This window comes from Zootoca vivipara, chromosome 13 (genome assembly GCF_965207765.1).
Source record: "Zootoca vivipara chromosome 13, rZooViv2.hap1.1, whole genome shotgun sequence".
Classification (NCBI taxonomy): Eukaryota; Metazoa; Chordata; class Lepidosauria; order Squamata; family Lacertidae; genus Zootoca; species Zootoca vivipara.
The window spans coordinates 20,792,195-20,814,138 of NC_142596.1; the positions used below are offsets into that span (position 1 = coordinate 20,792,195).

The 21,944-nt window shown below is 45.0% G+C and overlaps 1 protein-coding gene and 1 long non-coding RNA gene across 4 annotated transcripts in view; one reads left to right on the forward strand and one right to left on the reverse strand.

Annotated features, from left to right (window-relative positions):
• The window catches only part of ADAMTS17 (ADAM metallopeptidase with thrombospondin type 1 motif 17), a 167,607-nt gene extending 161,889 nt beyond the window's left edge, over window positions 1-5,718 (forward strand). For both annotated transcript variants that reach the window (XM_035130683.3, XM_035130684.3), the window contains 2 exons: window positions 2,160-2,337; window positions 5,098-5,718. In XM_035130683.3, coding sequence (XP_034986574.1) covers window positions 2,160-2,337; window positions 5,098-5,249 — 330 coding nt within the window. In that variant the 3' untranslated portion in view covers window positions 5,250-5,718. The remainder of the gene's footprint in view (window positions 1-2,159; window positions 2,338-5,097) is intronic.
• Window positions 1-21,944, reverse strand: part of LOC118092544 (uncharacterized) — a 24,897-nt gene continuing 2,953 nt past the window's right edge. Inside the window, exons 3-5 of one of the 2 annotated variants that reach the window (XR_015946841.1) lie at window positions 7,313-7,378; window positions 5,713-5,766; window positions 1-2,290 (exon numbers count right to left, since the gene is read on the reverse strand). This is a non-coding gene — a long non-coding RNA (uncharacterized LOC118092544). The remainder of the gene's footprint in view (window positions 2,291-5,712; window positions 5,767-7,312; window positions 7,379-21,944) is intronic. The other variant, XR_015946839.1, reaches the window with a different exon arrangement.

Sequence of the window (21,944 nt, forward strand, 5' to 3'; positions counted from 1 at the left end):
TTGTGTCTTTAAAGGTTTTATTGTGCATGCTATTTACAGTGCAGAGATAGCAGAAAACATGACCGCCTAGTCACTCTCAGAACCTGGCAATGGTGCCCGTTGGCTTCGGGGCCAGCATAATAACCTGGGCACCCCGAAACGCCGCCCCTTCGCTCTGCGTTTGGGTGTGCGCCTCAATTCGGGCGTCGGAAGGAGTGGTGGCCCTTCTTCCCCTTGCTGGCTGGGACGGTGCCTGGGCTCCGATGCCTCCCTGAGCCGTCCCTCCTCCACTTGTTGGTCAGAGTAGTGCTGGAGCTCTGATGCCTCGCTGAGCCTTCCCTCCTCCATTCCGCTTCCCCCTGAGCCGCTGCTAGCGCTATCGCTGGGCGAAGTGCTGGTCAGGATGATGGGGGGGAGGCTCCCTGTAGGGAGTCCCCCTGACAGGATTTAACATTTTTGGTACAAATTACAGCATTATCAACATTTACTTCCCTTCTGCCCTTAGCATGCTTGCTGTTCCCAAAGTACAACGCAATGTGTGCAAGAATCCCCATGTGTACACTTTTCTGTATTCCCCGTTTCCTGGAAAGCTTATTCCCCACCCCCCACCCCATCCCTAAAATAAGCCAGATGTCTCCTTAGCTGCCAAACCCAGGCAGTTCAAGATAGATGTTAAAGTCTGTCTTCCTGGCATTGAAAAGACTAATTGCATAGCCTAGGTGATGATCTTGGTTTCCCAGGAGAAGCAATCAAACTAAGCTCAAGGCAAGGAAAGAGAAAAAACACACACACTTGGTGGTTCTTTGTGTATTGAGAAGCAGAGCTGGCAGAAATTGTGGAAAAGGCGGAGGAAACCTTGAATCTTTGCCCTCTCTGTGGGCTCAAAGATGCAGACACATAAATGTAGAGGCAGGTAAACATTTGCCGAGGGGTGTGTATGTGTATCTCCACACAAACATGCTCACATTTTGATTTGATAAAATCTTCATAAACATGAGAGATACTAGTCAAGCAACAGGTAAATTCGTATCCCACATATTACATGGTTTGGGGCCATAATTGTGACTCTTCCACTGACTACAGGCTGCAATAGATCTTTTACATGCTTCATGGCAGGATCATGCAAACGTGTGTTAATGTAGTCAAACCCTTTTGAAGCTGGGAATAGCTGTGAGAAGGGCTGGGCATTGTCGAGAAACCAGGTCTGTCTGCTTGTGTTGAAAGGACCACCCAGATAGATTTATATGGACCTAGCCCCAAGTGTGAGGAAATGGTTATATTTAGTAATGTTAGACGTCCAACCTACATATCAGGAAATGGAGCTATCAAGAACAGCAACAATGGAGAGCATACAAGCATCATGTGTTGGCAAGGGAGGTACAATGTATATCGCAGTAGATGTTTAAAGCAACAGGGTCAATGCAGAAAAGTGAGAGTTAACAGCCAATCCTATGTCGCTTCAATTCGCTTCTGCTGCTGTTAGCTGCAAGTTGAGTGGAACTATCAGAACAGCAACCTGGTCAGGGGATTTGCACTTTCCTGGTAGTGCAAGGAAGGCAGCTGAGTCACTTTTCCCATTTGCATGGGAAAATATATTACGTTTATTAGATTAGAAACAACTTGGCAAGGAGAGAACTTTTTTCACATTTCACTATAAAAGATATTGAAGTAACACACATTGATGTATGTGTGCCTGTGTAAAAGACATTGTGAATTTGTTTTCATAGTCTGCAGATGACTGGAACATGTTTAAAAAGTGCAGGATGCACCAGTTCTGACCAGAGGCCCCATTCCTGATTTCTAGTGGTCTTCCACTCAACCCCACCTCACAGACTGGACTGGAGCCTCTTTGTTGTCTCTGAACCGCCACAATAGCTTCTCCCCTTGTCTCAAAGGGTTGTTTCCTCCTCCTCTTCCTGTGGTGTGGGCCCTGCCATTAATGGAGACTGGAAGACCCCTGAGGGACAGCTTTAGCCAGCAGAGCTCAATTGCACATCCTTCTTTAAAGGGAAGCTGTCCAAAAATATTGCCGTTTGAGCATCAACTAACTGCATCACTTGCCAGGGATTTTCAAAGCCAAATTGGGCATCATCTGATGTCATCCCAAGAGCCTCTCCGCTGTCTTCATGGGCCTTCCCACTTTTATATACAATTCACCAAGGTCACCTTCTCTTCTCCAGTGCTCCTCAACTTGTGGGAAAGGCCTTCAGTCCCGTGTGGTACAGTGTATGCACAAGGTCACAGGCCGCCATGGCAACGACTGCCCTGTCCTCTCCAAGCCTGCAGCCTACCGACAGTGTCACCAAGAGGCCTGTAACGAGAAGATCAATGTGAACACAATTACCTCACCAAGACTTGGTAAGTATGGCTACATTTGCCACCCTAAAGAAACAAACTCTGAAGCCAACGACCGTTCTCCAATGACTTTGTGTTGATGTGTAGAGTGTCAGAACAGGTATGGCTTGGCAGAGCTGCTCAGCAGGGTTAAAAGCAGCTCAGAGGATAGGGCATTTTGATCAGGATTAAGCCCATCTCTGTCCCACCAGCATTACTCTGACTGGAGCCCCCAACCCTGCTTAAAAGTGAACAAAAGCAGCAGGAGATCCAATAACGGCTTGTTCCGTAACATCAAGTTTATTTTAGTTATTTTTTTATTTCACAATATTTATATGCCACTTGATTATAATAAAACCTCAAAGTGGTTTGCAAAAAAGGAAAAAACAACAATAAAATTATCAGAAAAAAAAATCCCAGTTAATTTTTTTAAAAAGCATTCAAAAATAATTAAAATCCACTACTGTATAAGCTAAAACCACATTAAAATACTGGGTTAGCTTCTACATGTCTGGATAGACTTATTCAGTCACATCAAGTATATTTATATAACCTCAAAGTAGTTTACAAAAATAATAAAGCAATAAAAGTAGCCTTTAAAAAACATTTGAAAGTGGCTATTCAGAACCTTCAAAAAAAGATGCCTAACTGATGTCGCTGTTTGGCCTTGATTAAATGCAATTATCATGTCTAGGGGTTCCCCCTTCTAAACAATGTCCATGGAAGGGTGGGGGAACCAGACTGGAAGCCACAGCAAGGAGGGGTGAAGGTTCATATCTTTCCTTTCTTCCACTGCAGTCCTGATGAAACACCTCACCCCTGAAATCACTACTACTCCCAGGAGGAAAGCTTTTGTCTAGTTGATCCTCCTGACACATGTGGATTTCCTCTTCTGTGGAAAGGAAACATTTGGCCTTCATTTGGAAAATGTCCACTTCAAATATTTCCCACATATGGTAAATGGGAGGTCCCTGGGTATACAGTGCTCTGAACAAACATTTTTAAACATGCCTGCTAATTGCGAGGGCTACAAACTTGTGTTTAAAAATTAAGCAAAGCACACACCCAAGTGAAAATGGAGATTCCCAGGAAGTCAAGTACTAAAGTAAACACCCTTCCTAGTTTGCCACGTCCTAGCACGGTGCTTATGTGTGTAGGGTTGCCAGACTCAATAGAGGACAGGACTTCTGTGCCTTTAATTGCCCTGCTCTCTTTTGAGTCTGGAAACCTTAAAGAGAAACCAGCAGACCCTTTGCTTGGAAATGAAACAAGGGGTCTGCTGGTTTCTCTTTAAGGTTTCCAGACTCAAAAGAGAGCAGGGCAATTAAAGGCACAGAAGTCCTGTCCTCTATTGAGTCTGACAACCCTATATGTGTGTATATCAGCAGTGAGAACCTTTGGCTCTCTGGAGGTTGCTGGACTACAACTCCCATCAGCCCTAGCAAGCATGGCCAATGGCCAGGAGGGATAGGAGAATGTCATTCAGCAACGTCTGCAGGGCCAAAGGTCTCCCACACCTGCTGTATATTATAAAGCTCCTGAGAAGAGATTCAGCCAGGGCACCTCCTGCATCGCTGATCTGTGCCACCACCTTCCTCCCAGATCAGTAAAGCGAGCCTCTGTGTTCACCCTGCACCAGTATGAGAGGAGAGGTGGTGGAAAGGACTGGAGGAGGAGCAGCTTCAGACCCTCCCAGCCTTAGACTCTGTATACTTCATGAGAGCTATGGCATGGGGCCTGCGTGAAGTGGTTCAAGTTTCCCAGCAGCTGTGAACTTACTAGGCAGCCTTAGGCAAGCTTCAGGGTGACCAGGTGGGGATGGGGGAGAAATGTGATCCTCTTTCCATAACAAGATGAGAACAGAAATGCTCCCATTCTTCAAAATTCACAATTCTCTTAATTTTGCCATGCACTTCTCCAATCAAGTACTGTACAGTGGTACCTCGGTTTTCTAATGTAATCTGTTCTGGACTGTTCGAATTCTGAAACATTCAAAAACTGAAAACTCAATAGCCGACAGCTAGCCCTCAGGATCTTGCACTCAGCGGAAGTCAAGTGGCATGTTCGACTTCCAAAGCGTGTTCAAAAACCAAAGCATTTACAGCGTTCGAAAACCAAAAGGTTCATCAACGGAGGTGTTGCACTGTAATGTGTTAAAAAAGGCACATGGCAGTGAAAATTATGCAAAAAGTGCATTATATTAGGGAAAGTTGCTTTACAAGAATGTGTACAACAAAGAAAACGCCACAGTAAAATACTGACAAATTTCCATGAGGGTTCTTTTAAAAATAAATAAATCTCAAAACAGATGTCAACAATTGAACTTAAGACCGGGACAAATAAGAGATACAGAGATAAGAGATACAGAATGGATCAGCTGTGCCTAGCTATTCCTCTGCTTGACTGTTAGCCCTGGTGCATGCAGGGGGCATCCACGCTCCAGAGCCTTGATCATTTTATTCAGTTTATTCAGGTGATGTGCTTGAAGTTAATTTAAGCATGCAGGGAAAACATGGCCCATAGTTCAGTCCCCAGTTAAAATGACTTTGGGTAGGAGGGCTAGGAGGAAACCCTCAAGAACCGCTGCCAGCCAGAATACCAGGCTAGATGAGCTAATGGTCTGGCTCTAGATAAGGCAGTTTTTATATGTTCATAAATACAGAGTATTGTGGGTCGTGTAAACCTTTCCCTGTGATGGTGGTGATCCCAGCCCCTTCCACAGAAAACGTTTTCTATCTTTTTTCTCTCTCTCTCTTCCTCCCACCCTTCATTATATTCTAAAAGCTGCTCTGACCTACAAGTGCACAGGCGACCAGTGGATGGTATACTGCCGTGTGATTCGGGAGAAAAATCTCTGCCAGGACATGAGGTGGTACCAGCGCTGTTGCCAGACCTGCAGAGACTTCTATGCAAGCAAGATGCAATTGAAAAGTTAATGACACCCGCCTTTTGCTCCTTTAGGGTATTACAGCTCCTATGTACTGCTTCATACAAAATGTGTCATTAACTTATGGAACTGCCTGCCACAAGATAGTGGCAGTAGCCACTTAGCTTAGATGGCTTTTTTTTCTTTTTCTTTTAAGGATTAGACAAAATTCATGGGGGGAGGGGATAGGTCTGTCGATAGTTAAACAGCCATGACAGCAAAATGGGAACAACCCCCCCCCCCCAATGCACAGAGGCAGTCTACCTCTGAATGCCAGGTGCTGGTGACCAACAACAGGGGATGGCCATTTCCGCCGGGCACCAGCGGCACCTGGCTGGCCACTGTTAAAACGTCAAAATGCTTGAATAGATGGACCTTGGCCCAGTGCAGCCAGGAAAAGTTGCAAGCTTGAGGGTAAGCTGCCTACCAGATCTTCAGCAAGCCATTCAGACTTGGTGGATTCCAATGCTTACCTAATAGGACTTGAAACTCCTTTTGCAGACCGGATGAACCAAAGCAATCCACGACTGAAAAAGCGAAAGAAAGACAAATTAGTCTCGAAGCCAATCCTAGAGATTTTTATGATGTTTTGACGTTGCGACTTCCCCACCCACCCACCCACCCACCCACCCCAGTAATATATAGATTATTTCCAGCCACTGGATGGCTTGCTACCATTTTCCTTTACTTAAAAAAAAAAAAGAGGAAAAGATTTGAAAAGTGATTAAATTGACTAAAGTTATATGTACCTCAACAGGGTAAGCCTCTGGCAAATAACTCAGTGTAGATAGAGACATTACTTAATGCTTCAGCCTTTGGCTTCTACGTTCCATTCCCAGCCCGAAAGTGCGGGCGGAGGCCGGATGGCTTGAAAGCAAGAACCATTAATGAAATGCTTAATTTTTATTTTTATTTTAAAAAAGGCCTTGCCAGAAAAGCTCCTGAAAGCCAAACAGCAGTGGATGAACGCATCTGAAATCTCTGCAGAGAGCTCGCCACAGCTGCTGCCAGCATTCCACTGAGTATAATTTTAAAGGAGTGAAAAGAAGAAGAAAAACGAATCAAGGGCTGACATTCCACTTCCTCTCTGCCAATATATATTCTTTTTGCCTTTTTTTATTATTAAGGTGCTTTATTTATCCAGTGTTGCAATACATAAATAGAAGACGACTGTAATGATCCCAAGAGACCCAGTTCAACTCAAAATGCTTCATAACTCTACAGTGGTACATCAAGTTGAGTCGTGAAGTTTTCCATCAGACCAGTTTCAGTAGCCCAGCTGAGCTGCATAAAAACATGCCTGGCTCACTGCATCCACCATGGCAGCTGTATAATGAACCTCCACATGTGGCACAGAAATTTCAGTGGAAGGGTCATCACTAAGCATTGAAAGCAAGTTTTTATGTCTGGCATGGGGAAACTGTGGCCCTCTGGAGGTTGTTGGACTCCAAACTCCATCAATCTCGGTCATCACGGCTGGTGGTCAGGGAAGGTAAGAGCTTTAGTCCAGTAACATCTGGAGAACCACAGGTTCCCATTCCTGTGCTGCCTATTATTTTGCAAGAAGTCCGGACATCCGTGCGGTGATCACAGAATTAGATGTGTTGAATTTGGGGTACAGGGGTTAGCAAAAAGAGGGGTTAAATCTTCTCGGCTCTGTTATTTTGAAAGAGAATCCTTACATTATCTCTTCCTGGACAGAAGGTGTATCCCTGTTTCTCTTCTCCAAACACCCACACTCCAGTTTGGACACCATTTATCGTTTCCGATCTGGACCAGTGTGGTAGTGCCACAGAGCTGCCCTCCCAACAGCGGCATTGCTGTTGCTCACCTGGATGGTACAGAGGCAGGACAGGGCTGTGGGAAGGACCCAGCACAGCCAATCTGGTTCTCCTACTGCGGTGCTGAACCTTGCTGCTGCCCCACCCCACCAGTTCAGATAAGCAGCTGGGAGGACAACTCTACCCCACCGCCCCAGCCGCTCCTGCATTCAGTGGTGGGAATCTTTTCTCCCTCTCTCTCAAAAGAAATAAAAAGGGTTGCTGTTGAAGACCGATGCAGTTCAGACATTACCTTTCACAGGCTCTATGGCAAGCAGTGCTGTAAGCAGAGAGGCATTGCCGTTTTCATGGGTGTGCTCTGTTAAATAAAGTGCATTCAGGTCACATGTTTGCATCTCCAGCCACAGTGATGAAGATTAAGCTGTGAATCTCCACCTCAACACCTTCGCTAAGGTGACAAGTAGGTAGCAAATGGGAGGCTCTGCTCCATGAAGCCACTCTGTCCTCTGCAACTCTGTTGACCAGAAGGCCAAATTCATATTAGGACATTCTGACACCCCTAATACAGAAATGGCCCTGAGTTGAAATCAGAACTCACAAAGATCCCTGGATGTGCAGTCAGACATGCATTTTGTTTTTGTTTTTAAGTAAGTTCAATGACAAGACATTGAAATCAATCTATTACACAAGTTGGTTTTTTAAAAAATCCTCAGGCATGGCAGATGGCAGACAATGAACTGGGTTTATGCAGAGTACAAACCTGGGGTCTTATCAAGATGGAAACAAAGATAATGGTGCTCGAAAATTCAGGACCAGCTTCTAACCCTTCTCAAGGCAATGAGAATGTTTGGATCAAAAGGAGCTTATTCACTCGCTGAGCTCCATTGGTGCTAACCTGCTTCTGTATTATCGGGTTGTTTGTGGGGTGGGGTTCTGTGGTTCTTTATTCTTTATACATATATTTACAGGCAGGGCTGCAATGATGACTTGGCTGCCATATGCAAAGACACTGTTTAGTCTTGGTGGTGAGCCTAGTATATCCTTCCCCATCTGCCTACCCTCCTGTTGTTTTTGACTACAACTCCCATCAGCTGTGCTCCTATCAGTCCCCAGCATCATATGACTGTGCTGACTGGGGCTGATGGGAGTTGTAGTTTAAAACTTCCCTAAGATGGGGAAAGCTTGTTGGTCTCCTGTTAGATTACACATTTTGGATTGGATCCACTGCTAGACCTACTCAAGAGTACACCCACTGAAATGAATAGACATGATAACTAACTTAGGTACATTACTTTCAGTGGGCCTCCTCTGAGGTAGGCTAACATTGGCTACAACCCTTTGTTTCTTGTCTAGTTTATGGGAACTAACATCAGATCTAATCCAGAGAGTTTGTGTTGGATTGGGACCAATTGGACTTTGGCTGATTGATGGTATACACAAGTCTCATTGGTGAGTGACTGTGGTAGGAACTCACTAGGAGTTACTTCTGAATAAACATGCTTAGGACTACACTTTACTGGGAGACTTGGGTTCAAATCCCTCCTCAGCCTGAAAGCTCACTTGATGGTCTTGGGGAAGTCAACCTAAACAGGGTTGTTGTGAGGTTACAATAAAACAACCTGACTTCCACTACTATGTGAGCTTCCGAGATGAGGAATAGGTAATATATTCCACCACCACCACCCCACAAAAAATAAAAATAAAAATTTGCCCAACTTTCTCTGGATTCTATCAAATTTCTGTACAGTGTAGCTAATAATTATCCAACCAGTTTATCTTGTTGAGTTCACTTGGTGTTTGTAGTAGTGTTTTTTGGCCTGTGTTATGTCTTTATAGTGTTCCTTATTCTCCTCCTCAAAATCAATCATAGAAAGACATTCAGACTGCATTTCAGGCCTCTTTGCTGGTGTCTCCTAGATGTTATGGCTACATCTAGGAAACTGTTCATGAATGAACCAAACCAACATACTAAGGTGATCCCTGGTCAGATGCTTCTAGTAAAATGGTCATCCCATCCTCATTCTGCTCCTGCAGGCTTCTGCTCTGTGAGTTCAGGCCCATCCCAGGTTGGTAGCCTGCCTGTGCCCTACAGAGTACCAGTGTTGTGCCGGGGTTCCTTTCAGACCCCAACCCAGCAGTTCGGTGCTGTGAAAAAGTCTTGTTTGGGATGGAGTGGGTAGCAGGCCAGCCTTTGTGCTAGGAGGACCGGCAGAGAAGCTTCAACTCATTTCCATCACTTTGGCAATGGTCCGAATAGCCAGACCTCATCAGCTAGCTCACAGCATCATGGCTTAGGCTACAATCAAAAGAGCCATGATCCTGCATGCTGAAGGTATCTTTTACCTTGCACTATGAAATGCCAGCCTCTCTCACCCTTGCAGATACAGAGACTGGGTTGTACGACTGAGAATTAGTTTAGATGGCTTTTTTTATGGGTGTAGACAAATCCATGGGAGCTAGGGCTAATTGGTGCTAGCAACAATTGCTAATGGAGCCTCTGTGCACAGAAGCAGTGTACCTCTCAATATTTTGTGCTGGGGATAAACAACATGGAAACGGTAACCCCCTTCAAGGCACAGATGGTGTGCCTTCTTGGAGGATCACTAGAAGCAGAATGCTAGGCTAGGTCTTCATTTGACCCAGCATGCCACTCTTACACTTATGCTGTATAGCAGGGATGGAGGACTTGTGGTTTTCCCAGTGCAGTTGGACTCTTTAACTCCCACCAGTCCCAGCCCAGCATGCCTAACAGGCAGGAAAGATGGGCAATTGAGTCTAGCAACATCTAGAGTGCCACGGGCATGGGAGCCAACTCCTAGTGGTTGAGGTCCCTTCAGTCCCCTCCAATAAAATATTAGAGGGGCCACCATCCCCAAGTTGAAGAGCACTGCTGTTCAAATGGTCTGTGCGTGCTGTGTCATGTGATGGATTATGCAGGGTGGGGCTTACCTGCCCCCCAATATTTTATTCAAGTTGGCACCCCTGGCCATGGGTTCCCACCACCCCTGCTGTGCAGTGAATTAAGTGCTTGAAATTGAGGGCAGTTTCCAAAACGGTCGCTGAGATGGTGCAAGGGTTTGTTCAAATAAAAATTGGTTTTGAAAAAGTCTGGTGGGCCATTGCAAGATCTGAAGCAAGGCTGAAGTTCACTACATTTTCTTTTTCACCTTCCGCCTCCTAAACCAGACCTATTGTCCATCTCCCCATTAAACGCACAGATCTTTTATCATGTCATTGTGCCCTTGCACAACAATCTTCCAGCAGTGCAGCAAGAATGCCAGTAAGTGACTTTAATCCTACATTGGATGCAACCTGTTTTCATGTTTTGTTTTGTTTTGTTTTACCAAGCTTTCTTGGGAAAAGGAAAATCCAGATTAAATGGGGAGTACAGGCTGCCATTTTGATGCCAGCAATGTTGTGTTTATGGGTGCATGAGGAGCACCCACAGCCAGAATATACAGTGGCTGTGGCTTCTTCATCTGTACTTACTGTGTAGGCATCTGTTGGTTTCAGTGTAGCTACAGCAACGCCTTTGGTTTGCTCCCTGAGCCCAGCCCTCTTGGATTACAAGGGTAGGAATCCCATTGTCTAAAATCCATTTTCTATGCGCTGCTTTTAAGTACTGTACATTTGTAATTGCACAAGTTGTCACATACGGAGTGTAGATTCTCACTATCATATGGTGCTATCATTTTGTCTTTTGTCTATATGATTTTTTTTAGAAAAAAACCCTTTGCAGTTGGATACTGATATTTTATTCTAATGCAAGGTAATAATACTGTGTTACGTTTTTCAATACCAAGTGCAAAAATGTGTGTGTATATATATATAGATATAGATATATTTCCCAATAATTAATTTCCATGTGAACTGTAGCCATGGTAATATTTCTAATTCCTTGCCCCACCCTACTCTGGTGCTGTAAACAAATAATAATAATAATAATTCCAGTCAAGGATAATGCAACAAATTGTATATTAAAAGAGATCATTCCAATTTGGGGATTTTTTTTAAGGTTCAACATGTATAAGATAATAACAGCAGCAATAACAACAACAATAAATGTATTTTTTCCATAATAGTTGCAAGTCTTGCTTTTACCTGTATCATGCAGACCTGAGTTGCTTCTGGATAGCCTGCTCTGTTGGCACCATGATCCTAAACTCATACTGTACTTGCTTTCTCTTGTGTAAAGTGAATCAGTTCAATTGCATTTCCACCAGGCCAAAATTGTATTTAGCAGTGGCCTCATGTGCAGCCACAATTAAGGCTGCAGAATCCATAACCCACAGAAGGCAATGGAACATGATGTGCTATGTGTCATCATTGGTAGCATCTGAAAAAGCAGGGATTCATTAAATGGCCCTTTGACTGCTGCAGCCCCACCGGAATATCAGGAAATGAAATCACTTCCTCTGGGTCTTAGCCCTTCTCTAAAGTCATACCTCATTTTGTGTCTGCTTCAGGTTGTGTGTTTTCGTGTTGCCAGAATGGGTTACTTCCAGGTTTTGCCGCTCACGCATGCACAGAAGAACTAAATCACACCGTGTGTGCAAACGCGGCACTTCTGGATGCAAACGCTTCGAGTTGCGGACATGCCTCCGGGACAGATTACGTCCGCAACTCGAGGTTCCATTGTAATTGTTATGATGGGGCTCAATTTGGCCGGGGAGTCAGTTGCCAGCTGCCCCATAGGCTCAAGCTGGTGTGCTCTGCAGATTAGTGGTTAGAGCATCTGCTTTGCATACAGAAGGTCCCAGGTTCAATCCCTGGCATCTCCAAGTAGGGCTGGGAGAGACCCTCTGCATGAAACCCTGGAGAGCCACTGCCAGTCAACATAGACAATACAAAGCTGGAGGGACCATTGGCCTGGCTTGTTTTAGGTAGCTTCCTGTACTTTCATTGAGGCAGCAAAACACAGTGAAGAATGTTGATGCTGGCACAGCTGCAAGGCCCTTGTAACAACCAGAGTTGGACCGAAAGTGGGGCACGGGGAGTGGCAACACCCTGAACAATATTACTGCTCAGGCCAAGAGAGACTGGAGATTAATCTTCTCCCACCAAACCCAATGCTGCAATCAAACCATATGTACTCAAAACTCCAGTTACCAACTGAGCACCAAGTGGCAACACTCGGAGCCAAAGCAAGCCACTGGGGAGGCCACTTGGGAACAGGGTACAAGTTCCATCGAAGGCAGCCCTAGAAGCTTAGCTGACTATAAGCTCCACAGTACATTGACAAGCTTCACTGCTGGAGAACTGCTGCTTTGCTCTTGGAGCCAGCAGCCAGAGACCATCAGTGGAAGAGGTGAGCTGTTCATCTGATCTTCCTCCACAACTGCTAGAATTCCTCCTCTTCTTGAGGAAGCCACCCTTTTTGCACTTTTGGTTGGCAAAGGGAAGCCTGCCACAGTGCCCCATCTCACCTACGCAAAATAGTCTGAGCATATTACACCAATCCTAGCCCGACTGCACTGGCTGCCAGTTAGTTTCCAGGTTCAAAGTGCTGGTTTCAACCTATAAATCCTTAAACGGACCAGGACTGCAATACCTCAAGGAACGCCTCTCTCCATATGAACTTGCCCAGACCCTGCCATCTTCATCTGAGGGCCTTTTTCATATACTCCCTCCATGAGAGTTCCGGTGGGTGGCAACATGAGAACCTCTTATGTGGTTGCTCCCCCTTTGTGGAACGCTTTCCCCAGGAAGGCTTGCCTGGCACCTTCATTACATATCCTTAGGTGCCAGGCAAAAATGTTTCTCGATAACCAGGCCTTTGGCTGACTAAACATTCTATGACCTTTTCAATGTGTTTGTGGGAGGAGGGGCTATTGGTTTGTTTATGGTTTTTGAATTATGTATCTTATGTTATCATTTTGTATTTTTATGTTGTGAACCACCCTGTGATCTTCGGATGAAGGGCGGTATACAAATTTAAATAATAATAATAACCATTCCTCGATCCAATGCTGCCTTCCTGTTCTTGGAGGTATCCAAGGTACTAACCAAGGCAGCCTCCCATCGAGGCTATAAAACGGCAGCAAAACACAACAGGCCTTGTCCAAAGGTCGCTCTCTATTAACACATCATTAGCCTTGGAAGACTCCAAGATGAGATTGTAATTGTTGAACTCCCTAAACAACAGAAGGCCTGTGGGGGCTCCCTAGGAAGCCAAGAGGCATTGCATTAAGTTGGGAGGGTGAGAATTAATGCTGTAATAGGTTTGGCTGGAGCCACTGGAAACTTCTGCCAATAAACGCCCTCCTGTAATTTTGAGCTGCATCTACAGTGGGTCTGGCAGGTACAACCGGCTGATTTCCAAGGGACAACAGTCCCGTGTACCTTCCCTCTTGCTTCCAGCTCCCTTTGGAACAGTCTTCTATTGAGTTCATCAGGGACAGGCAAAACCAGACCATTACAGTGCTTCAAAAAACAGTGCCTGAATAAGAATCCTAGGGCGGCTGGGGTTTTTTGTTTTACTTTTTAGAACATAGCAATCGCTCCCCAGTCCTCGGAGTCCACCTGTTCCCTCCACTCGCTCTCAAGTCTTCAGAGAAGTTGACGGCTTTACCAGTCTCTTGAGAGTTTACCAGCAAGCCAGTCTGACTGTTTGTACATTAAGAGGTTTTCTCTGGATAGGAATTCCTTTCCAGCAAGCCAGATAATGGAACACCTTTTCATTTCAATCCCCAGAAATGCAGCTGAGCATTACCAGCCTCCTTAAAAACAAAACAAAAACCCTTAAGTCTAAAGCTCTTTAGAACTGCTCCCTTGGGTAGATGAATCAATCAAAGTTTTTTTACCTGCAGATAAAAATGTACACAAAATCTGTGGGGCTGGCAAAAAAGAAAGAAAGATGCTGGCATTTTAGCTTTGAGAGTGTGATCCAAAACCACTAGTTCCCCTTGTGGCCAACAAGTCAAACAACCCATTGGGGGAAGGGCTGTGGCTTGGTGGTAGACCAAGCTTCCTCAACCTCGGCCCTCCAGATGCTTTGAGACTACAATTCCCATCATCCCTGACCATTGGTCCTGCTAGCTAGGGAACATGGGAGTTGTAGGCCAAAAACATATGGAGGGCTGAGGTTGAGGAAGCCTGGGGTAGACTACCTGCTTTGCCTGTAGTAAGTCCCAGGTTCAATCCCTGGCATCTCCAGGTTGGACTGGGAGACACACTCTGCCCGAAACCCTGCAGAGTTGTTGCCAGTCAGGGTAGACCACGGGTGGAGAACCTCCAGTCTGCAGGCTAATCTTGGCCCACCAGTGAATCCAGTTTGGTCCACAAAGCCATTATCCTCAAAGCATGCCCATCTGCCCTGATGAGGTCTGGGAGGCCAGGATTTAATCCTGTGTTGGCTGTGTGCCATGTTCTAAGCAGAGAACTGTGTTGTGTAGTCAAGGCAATCCCTGCTCATCAACTGACGAGTGGAGCGGTTCCGGTTTCCGCCTGCAGGAATGGCGGACCTGTTTTCCATCTCTCTGACCTTCGTAAGGAATTTGGCGGTTGCTAGGGGAGTAAATGGCAACCCCCTACCCTCTCCGGGGGTTACGGAGAGGGGCCGCTGGCCCGCGATGCCCCCAGACCCACTCCGACTGTTTTTGGAGTGGGGGGAGCTTGGGCTGAGCACTTACGAGGGCCAGGACTCCCGGACGCTAATCTGCATGGCGGGGATTTCCATGGTTAAAGAAGATAATTAGGCTTAAATCTATGGACATACTTCAGAAGGAGGGGAAGAAGCGCTGTTTACTGCTGAGAAATTTATGCTGCTGAGGGAGAGGAGTCAAAGATTGTACAGCATCTGGAAGAAGGATTGATGGGGACGGAGCGATAAGGGAAGTGAGTTTTTATTTTTTTTTCTTCATATTGTTGCCTCGTACCTTCCCGGACGCGATGTCCTGGCTTGTTTGGAGTGAAAGAGAAGCAAAAGACTGTGTGAGTTGAACTTTATAACTGTTGTTACCGAGCATATTTTTTAAAGATGTGGAGTTGCCGATGAGAAAAGCCCCCCCCTAGTCGGACGGAAGGAGTTCTGGACGCGTTCGGAGGATTTATGAGCTGTGACGCACTTTAAATTGGAGCAGCGACCTGAAGCTAAGTTCAGCTATAGGGCAAGGAGATCCATTAATTTACCAAGAGTTTATGGTTTTGATGTTTGGGTCTCCTGCCTGGAAAAGCTGTAAATTCTATAATGATCGTAAATCTTCATGGCTATGAGAGGAAACGAAAGTGATTTGAGCTTTTTAAGATGGCGCTGCTTCGTGCTGCTTCGACGCAACAGGGAGCTCCATTAAGAAGATTTATGGGGAGGCTGGACTGATTAACTCACACAGGAGAAAGAACATCTGTGAAACTTTGTTTGATATTTATCTCAGCAGCTGGGAAACAATCGGATGAAAGTGGAAAACATCTATGTGACTGTAAGGGGAAGATCTGGATTATTATGAACTTGGAGGACGATTTGAACTTTAGAAAAAAGACGGCAGTGGACAGTTGCGAGGAATTCCCAATTTCTTGAAGCATGGGAACCCAAATAAAAAATTCTTTAGATGATTTGGCATAACATTCGGTTTGATTGATATATATATGTGTATAATTTGAAATATTGAATGTGATATAATTGGTTTTAATTGGAAAATTAATAAAAATATTTTTTTTTTCAACTGACGAGTGGAGATTAAAGCACTTCTCAAAAGCTCTGTTTGAAACAGTTCATGCGTTTCTCCTGAGAGGGGGCAAGACAAGTGTACAAGCTGCTTCAAACAGCACTTTTGAGAAGTGATGTAAAGCAGTCCCCATGCTCCCATTCCAACTGAAATGTTGAGTGCAGGGGCTGCCTTAAGGCGCTTCGCAAAAGCACTATTTGAAGCACACACACACACCCTTCATTTAAAGGAGAAGGGTGGCTGCTTCAAATAGCACTTTTCTTTTAATATTAGACAAGCACCATCTCTGCTGTCTTTTTGGCACCTACCACAGACCTTCCTCTTTCACTAAGCCTTTTGAAGGTTGTAACTGTAGTGGAATTGTCTTTAGATGTTTTTATTGTTTTATCTTTTGTGTGTTTAATGCCCTGGATTCTTTGGAGTAGGAGGGGTATAAGTTTAACTGATTGTTTGACGACAACAACAGCAGCAACAAAAACTACATTGTTATTATTAAAAGCCAATGACTTCAGGAGAGATCCTGTAAAAAGGTCTGTTACCCATAGACAGTTAAGTCAGAAACAAGAAATCTAGTAGCTAGACAACCTACATTAATACTGGGTCCTAACCTTTGCCAGACAAATTTACTTGGAGGAGACTTTCCAGTTTTCTTTAGAAGGCATTTGTTATGCAGGCAGCAAAGCTGGAGTGCGAGCTGTCTCTTGGCCCAGCTCCGCCTGCATTTTCTTGAGCCACGCACATGTCTATATCATGGGACTCCAGGAATTTCCTCCAGCTCTCAGATGGAGAGTGGAAGCTGCTGGCGGGACAGAAGCACTCTGTCCAACAGACTTGCTCCATGACCTAAAAAAATGCACAGGTGGTTAACAAAACTTAAGCCATTTCTCTCTCGCTCGCTTGCTGTTTTACAGCCTGCAAATTCATTTGCTTCCCCACACGTTTCTCCTTGGCAAAAACGTATAAGGTGCATCCAAGACATGTCTACTTTCTTTTCCATGAATAACTGCAGTTGCCACTTGCACCAGCAGTAATTATTCAACTTTGAGGGTAACTAATACATGCTGTGCCTTGCAAAGCTGCCTTATACTCAGTCAAGACCACTGCTCCACCCAGCCTAACCCAGTGCTGATGAACAGCAGCTCTCTGGTGACCCCAGCAGAGATTTTCCTCAGCTCTGCTGTTAGAAATCCTTTTGTTGAGATGCCAGAGCCGCCTCATTCCTCTTTTTATCTAGCAGTGACATATCACAGCAAATTTCCCAAATGCTCTTGGGTCCTCTGCAGTCTCCTTCTGGAAGTGTCCATTGCAACCTCCCTCCAAGCTTCAGGCTCTGTAATCTGACTGCAATGCCATACTTTTCTCAGAAGAGAAGTCTGGGGGGGGAGGGAGGGAAAACCAGTTGCATCTCAAAAACCAGTGCATGACTACTTCACCATTCCTTGATTTTAATATGGACAACGCACCACTGCCCGTTAGCTACACTTCTTTGAACAGGGACAAGCATACTTATGAAATAACTTGCATTTGGTCACATGGCAACCGTCCTCTCATTTTGTGATGTTTGGTTTCAAATAATCAAATTATTATTGACAGTATAACTGAAGGTTCCAACAAAACAGGACTAATGATATGTACGCACATATGTAGGTTTATTAGAAGTTGGGCTCAGCAAACCAAAATATTTCCCTATCATCACCTCCCACATTTTTAATACTTTATTATTAATTATTTTATTGCCTGCTAGTTACATCTCTTCCCTGCTTCTCTGTAGAACAGGTTCAGGGAACCTTTAGGCCTCCAGATGTTGCTGAACTACAATTCCCACCAGCCCTGATCATTGGCCATACTTCATTCATTCATTCATTCATTCATTCATACATAAACTTTATTGCGCTAGCCAAAGGCCATGGCATCGTTCACACGGGGGACAAAATGAAAACATTGGCCATACTTGCTGAGGTTCATACTTGCTGTAGTTCAGCAACACCTGGATGGCCAAAAGTTCCCCATACCCAGTGGTGTGCAGTCAGGAGACTAGGCTAGTCCCCTAAATGCTCCCAGGATATTCCTTCCCAAAGGCTAGGAATCTTCTGCCTGGCTTAGGGAGGGAGGCGCAATACTTCAACATGGTCCAAGAGCCCTTCCACCACCTTCACACACACGATGTCCCCAACATCACCCTTGCAAGCTGGCACCTCTGCCAATAACTGTACCCCTACAAAATATTTCACTGCATGCCACTGTCCATGCCCATACCCATACCCTATCCAGAATATATGTAGATCTAAGGCAGGCTACAGATCAGCAAAACTAACACCACTAAAACTATCGTAAAAGATCATTGCAGAAATGAGGTTGGGCTAAATCAGGCATAGGCAATCTTGGCTCTCCAGGTGTTTTGGAACTACAACTCCCATGATCCCTGACCACTGGCCCTGTTAGCTAGGGATCATGGGAGTTGTAGTTCCAAAACATCTGGAGAGCCAAGCTTGCCTATGCCTGGACTAAATGATTCCCAGGATCACCAGCAGCCATATGATTTAGTAGTTGTAAGACTGGGGTTTGGAGAAGAAGAGGCCTGCTGAAATGGTCAGACCCATTTCTTTTGCTAAGCCAACAGCCTTACATAGGCAAGTCTACTACGTACCCCCTTTCTTACGAAAACTAGGGGCAATTTGTTGCCAAAGAAATAGAGGGTGCTTCAAGGGAGGCAGCTCCTTCAGTCATTCCATTTCCTGCGTAGGCTGCATGTGGAATTGCTGTTGTTGACTTCCACAGCCTAACCTGGTGATGCTGGGGTCTGAACATGGGGAGTCTTTGCATGCAAATCATGTGCTCTACTGCCACAAGTCTTGAGTTCAGGCCCTGAGGGGAATTTGGGGGTGGCGAGGTCAGGGAAATCAGGCCGGAGACTGGCACCACTGCTTCCAGCATATGCTACCTCAGACTTCTTAGAACCCAATTTTGGCATTTAACGGTGTATGAAGTCGTAAAATAAATAAACAAACCCCACCTAATGGTAGGGCCAGCCCCACGGATAGGCTATGAGGCACACAAAGCTCTTGACTTCCAAAATCTCGTCACTTCCCAGCCTTCTTCTGCAAATGGTAGGACCAGTTCTGCCAACACTCCCATTTGGGATGGGGATCAGGTATTTCCTGGCCTCAAACTCTGTCTGAGCACCACACAGGCATCTTTTCTTGTGGCCCCTAATTACACAGATCCACCCTGACCTTATTTCATCTCCTCAGCAGCAGATGTACCAACTTGTGAACAGAATATATAGCGAGAAAACAGGGCTTATTACTGTACATTCATAAGGAGCTTATAAGGAGACATTTCGCTATAATCTAAGGCAACAGTGTCACCTGCTGACTAATTGTTAAATTGCTCCTTCAATGTTTTCATCCCGATGGAAAATTTGCACCTTGCTTAGGGGAAATTTTCCGTTGAGAAAAAGGACACTTGTCAAAAAGAAAATAAAGGATACTCATCAAGTTATATACACATCACAAACATGGCAGTGAACTCTTTGCCAAATTTTACGCCTTAAATAACCTGTTACCTAATAAGGCAAATAACTATTGTACCCAGAAGCACTGCGTAGGATGAGATGTAAAAATTCCAGATTTTGAAGTCATAGGGGAAATGTTTGTATTTCCCCCTCCTATTCTGTTCTCGATTTTTAAAATGCAACCCTTACTTCCTTATCAAGCCTAAACTTATCTTTCTGTTTTAACAATGTGAAATGCATCATATCTAAGTTAGTTGTTAATAACAACAACAACAACAACCAAATATTAAATGTAAGCATTGTTTACATTTAATATTTGGTTGTTTTTGTTGTTGTTGTTAATTAAATTTTTATACTGCCCTTCATCCAAAGATTTCAGGGTGGTTCGTAACATAAAAATACAGAATAAAACCACAAGGTGCACAATAAAAACAAGAACAAAAATAAACAAAAGAATAACTTCCGCTTAAAATGACATAGATCAAGCATCCCCAAACTTTGGCCCTCCAGATGTTTTGGACTACAATTCCCATCTTCCCTGACCACTGGTCCTGTTAGCTAGGGATCATGGGAGTTGTAGGCCAAAACATCTGGAGGGCCGCAGTTTGGGGGTGCCTGACATAGACTGTTAATCAGCTAAAGGCCTGGTTAAAGAGGCACATTTTTGCCTGGTGCCTAAAAGTGTACAATGAACGCGACAGCTGAACCTCCCTGGGGAGAGCATTTCCACAAACAGGGAGCCACTGCAGAAAAGGCCCGTTCTTCATGGAGGAGGCAACCAAAGAAGGGCCTCAGGTGATGATTGCAGAGTCTGTGTCCTTGACAGGTCAGCAAGCAGGACGTGTGAGCAGCAGTGCACTTGTGATACCCATCTAATGGCATTCCTCCAGCAATGGAAGTAGAACATACCGTAGCTACCATTGGCTAGGAGTCATTTATAGCCTCATCTGCCATGAATCTTGCATTTTAACTCCCACCCCAGCCAGCAAGGGGATGGTGTATAATCCAGCAACACCAGGAGGGCCTCAAGCTCTCCATTCCGTTCCTGACCTCAAGATTACTATCTATCCTTTAATACGAGTGCCATAGAATATCCAACTATAGATAGACAAAGAAATACAAGGGAAAGGACAAAGGTAGGGTGTATCTGGTTTGCTTGCACAAGGTCCCAAATCCAATCCCTGGCATCAGGTAAGGCTGGGAAAGACCCCTGTTGATAGCCAAAGTGGTGACCTCCAGATGCTGTTGGATTGCAATTTCCATCAGCCCTGATCATTTGTTTATGGTATCTCGGACTGATGGGAGTTGTAGTCCAATGACATCTGGAGGCTTCCACCACACATACCACACATTTTGGACTCATAGCTATCCATGGAGGCACAGGTTAATTCTGTGTCCAGGGCGGCTGTCTACCAGCTCCATCTGGTACGCAGGCTGAGACCCTACCTGCCCGCAGACTGTCTAACCAGAGTGGTGCATGCTCTAGTTATCTCCCGCTTCGACTACTGCAATGCGCTCTACGTGGGGCTACCTTTGAAGGTGACCCAGAAACTGCAATTAATCCAGAATGCGGCAGCTAGACTGGTGACTGAGAGCGGCCGCCGAGACCACATAACACCAGTCTTGAAAGACCTACATTGGCTCCCAGTACGTTTCTGAGCACAATTCAAAGTGTTGGTGCTGACCTTTAAAGCCCTAAACGGCCTCGGTTCTATATACCTGAAGGAGCGTCTCCACCCCCATTGTTCAGCCCGGACACTGAGGTCCAGCGCCGAGGGCCTTCTGGCGGTTCCCTCACTACGAGAAGCAAAGCTACAGTGAACCAGGCAGAGGGCCTTCTCGGTAGTGGCGCCCGCCCTGTGGAACGCCCTTCCATCGGAGGTCAAGGAGATAAACTACCTGACATTTAGAAAACACCTAAAGGCAGCCCTGTTTAGGGAAGTTTTTAATCTGTGATATTTTAATGTATTTTGGTATTTGTTGGAAGCCGCCCAGAGTGGCGGGGAAAACCCAGCCAGATGGGCGGGGTATAAATAATAAATAAATAAATAAATAAATAACAACAACAACAACACACTGGCTACCCCTGGTGTAGACAATGCTAACTTGGTATAAGGAAGCGTCATGTGTTCTTCTAAGTACAGCAAGAGATGGCAAGCCTGTTGTCCTCCACTAAAGCTAACCTGTTGTCCCATTAGACCAGTGTTTCCCAAACTTGGGCCTCCAGATGTTTTTGGAATACAACTTCCAACCTCCCTAGCTAGCAAGGGATGATGGGAATTGTAGTCCAAAAGCAGCTGGAGACCCACGTTTGGGAAACACGGCATTAGACAAAGCACAATATTAAAAATTCCAAACAAACACATACTCTAAGTGCCAGAGGTTACCACCACAAAAGGATTATAAAAAGACCTCCCTTTCACTGGCCACCTTTGAGTTCTGAAAATGCCTTGACTCTTTGCCATTGATCTCGTTAAGAGGGATTCCCACATGGCCAACTATGATGAAAAAGACAACCTGCTATCTCACTAGGCTCCGCTTTTTATTAATCCCAGATTAGGAATCATGTCGAAAGTAATAATCGCTCAAACGATTTATGGGTTGCAATATCTAATTGTGCAAGTACTGGACAAAGCTTTCAAGTCGGATGCCAATTTGAACAGCTGCAGCCTGAGCCTTGGCTGGAGAACACCAAGTGTTTTTAGAATGATATACTGTATGCAAAACAAAGGGAAGTCCATTCTAGG